We start from the raw sequence: 7350 nt of genomic DNA on the forward strand, positions 1-7350 counted from the left end.
ACTGGTTTAATAAGCAAAATTATTCTCATCCCTCGAGAGTCTGTGGGGGATTGACTTTAGGACCCTCTCAGATTCTAAATCTGCAGATGTTTAAATATCTTATATTCTCCCATATACTTTAAATTAATTCTAGATGATGTAATGTTATGCAGATAGCTGTTGTATTGTTTAGGGAGTAAGAAATAAAAGCCTGTATATGTTCAGTAAGACCACAATTTTTTTCCAGTATTTTCAATTCATACATGGATATGGAACCCATGAATAAAATGAGCCAACTACTAAATGGGAATTATTAACAGGAATAATAATTGATGTTTGTCATCAGAATAAATATGGCATCACTTACTGGCCATTATGTAATTAATTGCTAGAGCAGAAGGTGCTTAGTGAGCAGAGAAGTAAAGTATATAGAGGTGGAGGGTCTTAGAAAAAACATTGTTAGACTTGACTGCTCCTTACTCTAAGGATCTTTCAATTGTAATTTCTTTTAATTATTTGTACCACCATGTGTTTTTAAATATATATATACTGGGTTCTGAACCCAGGGGCACTTTACCAATGAGCTATATCCTCAGTCCTTTTAATTAATTTATTTTTATTTTGAGACAGAGTCTCACTAAGTCATTGAGGATCTTGCTAAATTGCTAAGGCTGGCTTTGAACCTGCAATCCTGCCTCCCAAAATTCTGGGATTACAGGCATGTACCACCATACCTAGGATCTTTATGTGTAAAACACAAACCATCTTTTCGACTCAAATCATCATCTCAGATTAGTGCTGAACTATTCTTACAAGCTGGCCATTTTTCCTTTTTCAGTATTCGCTTATCAGTTACCAATAGCGATTCTACCCTTAAAATATTTCTATGCTATAATTTGTGAAAACACAGGTACTTTTGTGAATTGTTTTAATTTGCAAAAACCCACATGTGATTTTTAGTGATACTATAAATCCAGCAGCTACATTTACATTTTGGGGGAAATATCTGAATAATTTAGTATTTTGTACTTTATGTGGACAATGATGCCTCCTTATCTGGTCCACAAATCATGGACCTCAGCCTTGCCTTTTGGGCTCATTACCCTATAATGAGAAGTAAAATCTATTACTACAAGGAGTAAAAACCCAGAAGACAAAAGGAACATCTGAGAACACTGACTTAGAACCTTTTAGTATGCACCTCTGTATTAGTCCCTTTGCCACTGCTATATGTAAGGTTGGATACTTTATAAAGAAAAGCAGCCTCTTTAGTTCACAGTGTCTGTATCCAAGAGCATGGCATCTGTTCTGCCCTGGTAAGGGTCTCATAGCGATGGCATCACAATGGCAGGAGTGTATGCGGAAGGGGATTACATGGTGAGACAGGAAGTCAGCATAGGACTCAGGGGTCAGGCTTGCTGTTTTATATCAATCCATTCTCTCAGGAACTAACCAGGATCCCTTAAGAACTACATTAATCTTTTCCAAGGGCAGCACCCCCAATGACCTAGCTAGCCACTTCCCACTAGGCTCCATGTCTTATGAAGATTTCACTACCTCAAGATCAGTACATGGGGACCAAGCCTTCAGAATATGAACTCCTGTGGGACAAACCATATGCAACCACAGCAGACTTTTATGAGAACTTTTTTTCGTACTCAGGGTTGAACCCAGGGAAGCTTTACCACTGAGCTACATTCCCAGTCTTTAATTTTTTTTTATTTTTAAGACAGGGTCTTGATAAGTTGCTTAGGTTCCTGCTAAGGTACTGAGGCTGGCCTCAAACTTGTGACCCTTCTGCCTCAGCCTCGCAAATAGCTGGGATTACAGGCATATGCCAGCACACCCAGCTGTATAAAAATTTAATGAAAGTTTCCATGAACTTTTTCCTAGAAAAGTGCTCATGTACGTGAATTTTAATGTACATTTCTGGATGTTCCTGGATCCTCGAAAACTTGAACATAGGTCCTAGGATAAGTACTCTTGCCTTAGGGACATAACTACACATGATTTCAAATAACATGGCTTAATTTGGGATTGACATTAATTTGGAATCAGGCCATGAGACTGACAAAATGCAAAAGGCAAGGTCATTAATCAAAGAATCACTGAAGATATAAACCAAAAGTTCTCCTTTATCAGAAACTACAGGTAATAAAACCATCACATTGGCCATATACATCCTTTGTTAGTCAGTTTTCCCTTACTGTAACAAATACCTAGGTAAATCAACTTCATAAGAGAAAAGGCTTAATTTGGCTCACAGTTTTAGAAGTTCCAGTTCAAGATCAAGCAGATCCAGGCCTTTGGGTCTTTGGTGAGGCAGTACATCATGAAGGGGAACACATGGTACAAAGGTGTTCACTTTATGGTCAGGAAGAAAAAGGGAGGAAGAAGAAGGAACTAGGATCCCAATACCCACTTCATCAACACATACCCAGTGACCTAACTTTCTCCCATTAGGGCCCACCTCTAAAAGTTTCCACCATCTCCCAATAGTGCCACAGATTGGGAACCATGGCTTTAACACATGAAGGACATTTCAGATCCAAACTGTAGTACTTCCGCATTACAACAATCAATCCTGGCATCATGACATAGTATTTGCAGCAGCAATAGCAATAATCACTAATGTTCACTGAGCATTTATTATGAACCAAGCACCATTTTAAATGCTTTATATGAATTCATTTAATCTTTATAGCCACCCTAAGAAACAGGTGCATTTCCCTCACTTAAAAGATAGGAAAAAGAAATTTTTCTGACTACAATGTTGGAGACAAGGCCTATCACATGCACCATCAATTATGCTACTGGTAGAATGTTTCCCTAGACACAATTTGGCCTAGTAGTTTATCAAAATCTATGTGACAATTAATCCCAGAGACTCAGAAAGCTGAAGCACACCAGGCTCAGAGGCACACCTTTGTATTTCCAGAGGTTTGGGAGGCTGAGGCAGGAGGATCAAATTCAAGGTTAGCCTCAGCAGTTTAGCAAGATGTGTCTCACAAAAAAAAAAAAAAGGCGGAGGGGGCAGGGAGGCGGGAAGGTTCTGGGGATGTGGCTCAATGGTTAAGTGCCCCTAGGTTCAAACCCCAATACCAAAACAAAAAAGAAGGTTGAGCCAAAAGGACTGCAAGTTCAAAAAGTTTGCCTGGCAAAACCCTGTCTCTCAAAAAATAAAAAGGGCTAGAGATGTAGCTCAGTGGTAAAGCACCCCTGGGTTCAATCCCAGATATCAATCAATAAATAAATAAGGTCTAGGGATATAGTTTGGTAGAACATCCCTGGGTTCAATCCCTAATATCAAAAATAAATAAATAAATAAATAAATAAAATAATTTTAAAATGGGGTCCATAATGTTTGCTACAAGAATACAAAGTTAAATAATAAATTACCTGGGAAGGGGTTTGATCATTTTAGAAGAAACACATCTTGAAACCTCAAAACGTTTGCACTTCTTCCAAATATGCAGAATTACTGATCATTTACACTTTAGAGAGATAACATCAACTCTGACATTCTTAGACTATGACCACTCCCTCTTAAAACTTTCATTTTTGGACTTGATTCTAAAGCTTAGGTATTCTTAATAAAAGACATGAATTGGGGCAACTGCTGGCAATACATTGCCACCTTTCATGTATAAGGTTTGCTCCCTGCCAGGGATCTGAAATGACTTCACCCTCACTCAGCAGACTGAGTCCCCTCGACCTCATGGGAACTAAACCCCCAGGCAGTGAATTTAGGGTGTGGTGAACTCACTCACATTTTTTTAAAAACCTGCACAAGTACAGTCCTGGCAGGAATCAGCCTCAGACTTTTCAAACACTTTTTTAATGAAAGCTATAATTTACACTCCACCCTTCTGTTTCCCAGAGCACTTCAGAGAAATCAGAATGCTACTGAGCTAGCCAAAGCTAGAAATATTTAGGAAATTATTCTAGAATTTTAATTTCTCATGCAACTGAAAACCCACAACTAGGCTGACTGCTGGGAAAATGCTGTTGCTCTTAAGTGGTAGTTAATGTTATCATATTAGAACTTTGCTCAGGGCCACACACACAAGGAGGCCTAATAAAAACGCCATCTGAAAACAATAATAATATTGCTTCTTCTAACCGAAGTCAAATTTGCTTACAGTGAGGTCTTTGTACTCTTTGGGGGTTAGAAGAGTCCGACTTTATTTTTTTCTGTAAAGCTTCATCAGAACATTCCACAGCACCTCCCAGGCCTTTCTCAGATTCATTTGATTTTGATTTTCCTGCTTCATTTATATGAGACTTGTCAAGGTTTTCAGACATTCTCAATTAAGTTTATTCACTTTCCTAGGAAAGAAAAAAAAAATGAGTCAAAAGTATTCTAACTCTGTTACTACCAGTGTGACTCTAGGCAAATAATGAATCTTTTTGGTCAGTTTTCTGATCTGTAAAATACACAGGCTTGCTAAGGTCTTATCCAGCTACAATATTCGACTTCAAGATTAAACAGATATAAAATTATAAGATTATTAAATGACCCTTGTAATTTATCACATTTATGGATCTCAGAGAATAAGTTCTGAGTAACCTCACACATCACAAAAATGCAGTGCCTTAAACTAATAGAAGATTACTTCTGTTTTAATCAAAGGGAATAATTTGGTCTTAAATTCTTTACTTACTCCTGTAAGCAGAGAGGAAAACTACTTGGGAACAAGGCTTCTCATCAGGTTTGAGAGTGAAAACACCGGACTGAGTTGGTTTCCCTAATTCCATCATGTGGATAAAAATATGGATAAAAAAATTCATGGGGACTACAAAGGTACAGTAGACTCTCATGAAGTGTTTAAGAGAAATGTGTACCAGTCAGTAGAAAAGAGATCATGAGTAAAGAAGAAGTTGCAAACAATCGTTAAAGTATGTGGTTGGGTGGGGTTTTCATTTTATTAGTTGCTGATTAGAACAGGAATATTACTTGACATTTTGGTTTGGACCAGTTAATAAAGCCCTCCTGTAATTGCATCTAAGTCCCCACCCCTTTCTCTATTCTTTCCGTGTTTCTAATTAAGGGTTAACAAAGACAAAATGTTTTCTGTATTTACAATTCTGAAAATAATTAACATTTGTACATTGCACTTAAAGATCACAAAACATTTTTTGAAACGCTAATTAGATTGTATTATTCACCTGGAAGGTAATCAACAGATCAAAAGAAATGCAGACCGCTTTAGGGAGGTCTGGCAGACTCTCTTCGGCCCATTAGAGAGAACAATCACTTGCTATAATTATCTGAAATTTCAGAGACCTCCATTAAACAGGATGAAGTTACTGGAACTGAAAATTTTAGGCCCAGTGATATTAATATGCATGTTTAAAAAAATGTATTTCCCCTTTTGCAATTCAACTTCACCTTTCAACACCCATTTCCTCACTGTCCTACATCCTATAAGGGTCTGGAAATGCTCCAAAGGATGGTATTACCACAATATTGTATGAGACAGGACAAAAACATTTCTAATTTTATCCTCTTCACATGATGAGAAGGAGCCCAGAAAAGATGAAGTAATTCATTCTGTGCAGTGAAAAAGAAAAGCAAGATTCCTAGGCCTTTGATGCTCAGTAAACGAACCCCACCCACCTTTTAAGATGCACCAAGTCCTATCTCTTCTCAGGACAGTATTTGCACAGTTCCCAGAAATCCCGCAGGGCTGGTTGTTAGACATCAGGCATTCATTGCTTAAATTCGATTCAAAATATGCTTATTTAAATAGGAATAAAAGTATGGAATACATAGACTAGAGGAGACAGAACTGCTTACAGAGAACCATAATGAAACTCAAGCCTTAGTGATATTATGAAAATTGCTGTTATGAAAAGCAAAGGGAGAAACTGATTCCTTCCCAGAAGAGATGACATTTGAACTGATGTTTAAAGAACTTCACCCAGCTGTAAAATATCTGGAGACAGAAGAGATAAAAGAGGGTCATTTCATTCAAAGGGCAGAAGTCACAGCACACGAAAATAAGGAAAGATGGGTTGGGGCCATGTGGTACAAGTGCTAAGTTTTTATTAAAAACCAAGAATGAACTCTTCACCTAGATTTTGAACTTAAGAGCCAGAACCACCATATTCCACACATATGTTCCATACATATAAACCCAAACAGATAACCCGCCAGGTGTTTGTTGATAGCAATGAATCCCTGTGTCATCTTTGTGATGTCACTGTATTTGGGAAGGCGGGGTGTTAGTCTCAGACGTACCTGGGGTCCAATTCTGGCTTCCCACTAGCAATGTGACTCGGGTTTCCTCCTCTGGAAAATGGAGCTACATACCTCCTAGACTGGGGGTAAGATTAAACGGGGATTGTGCCCAGTAGCCTGGCACACAAGCTTTCCACAAATGGTAACTATCATTAAAGGGCTACAGGGTGCCGCCAGGAGCCATTCAATTGCTCTCAGTGCGCTCATTCATTCAACAATCACCAGCCTCCACGGTGCCTAAAAAGGAAACCGAGGGTAGGAGGATCCTCCCGGCGGCCGTCAAGACCCGCATCTGTCGGAGCTGCACGCGGGCCTCGGCCGGACCCCAGCGCCCCCCGCCCCGGCAGAAACGGTAAAAGAGGGGCTCTCCTCGGGCGCCGGGGGTCGCTCCCTCCGGCGCTCAGCGCCGCTCTCTCGCCGCGTCCGGATTCCGTTGTGAACAGCTGTTTGGGTCAAGGGAGTGGCAGGGCCGGGAGCCAGCGACGGGAGCGGAGCGGGGCGCGCCGGCGGGCGGCCTCGAGGGTGGGCCTCAACCGGCCCGCAGCCCCTGCCTCCTCCTCGCCTCTACCCATCACCGGGCCCCGACCCGACGGGAGAAGGCGGAGAAATGCCTGTGGTTCGACCTCGCGCCTCTAGTGCGGGCCCCGCCAGCCTCCGCGCCCGCTTCCCTCACCTGCCGCGGAGTCGGCGTTATCCCTCCTGTCGCTCCCGCCGCGAATCAGGCGGGGCGGGCGCCGCGGAGGAGGCGGGAGCGATGCGCGGCCGGCAGGGGCGGTTCAGCCTCTGCCCCTCCGAGGCCGCATCCCTAGCCGCGCCGCGAGCGGTCCTCCCTGCCCGCCTCGGGTGGGCAGCGGCCAGAGCAGCCGCACCTCCGAGTGTGGAAGGGGGAGGTTGCTTTTAGCCGAGAGGCGCCTGCTTGACGCAGGGCGGCGCCATGTTTTCGTACGGAGTGTTGAGCGACTCTAACTCGCCGAAGGGGCTCGGCGCCGGTGGCGCCATATTTCCGTACGGGGAGGCGTGCCGGGTGCCTGCCTAGGATCTCCAGTGGGCGGTGCTCGGAGCGGGAGGTGTTCGCCCCACGCAGGGAGGCGCCATGTTTCCGTACGGAAAGGCGGAGGCGCGGCCGG

The 7350-nt window shown here is 42.4% G+C and overlaps 1 protein-coding gene across 5 annotated transcripts in view; it reads right to left on the reverse strand.

Moving 5' to 3' along the window:
• Window positions 1-7071, reverse strand: part of TCP11L1 (t-complex 11 like 1) — a 32720-nt gene extending 25649 nt beyond the window's left edge. The window contains exons 1-2 of one of the 5 annotated variants that reach the window (XM_079103087.1): window positions 6897-7071; window positions 4122-4308 (exon numbers count right to left, since the gene is read on the reverse strand). In XM_079103087.1, the coding sequence (XP_078959213.1) occupies window positions 4122-4284 (163 nt within the window). In that variant the 5' untranslated portion in view covers window positions 4285-4308; window positions 6897-7071. Of the gene's footprint in view, window positions 1-4121; window positions 4309-6223; window positions 6558-6896 lie in introns of those variants that run through there. The other 4 variants (XM_079103083.1, XM_079103084.1, XM_079103085.1 and 1 more) reach the window with 4 other exon arrangements.
• Between the last annotated feature and the right edge of the window lie 279 nt (window positions 7072-7350).

Source organism: Sciurus vulgaris (assembly GCF_902686455.1).
Source record: "Sciurus vulgaris genome assembly, chromosome: 11".
Taxonomy (NCBI): Eukaryota; Metazoa; Chordata; class Mammalia; order Rodentia; family Sciuridae; genus Sciurus; species Sciurus vulgaris.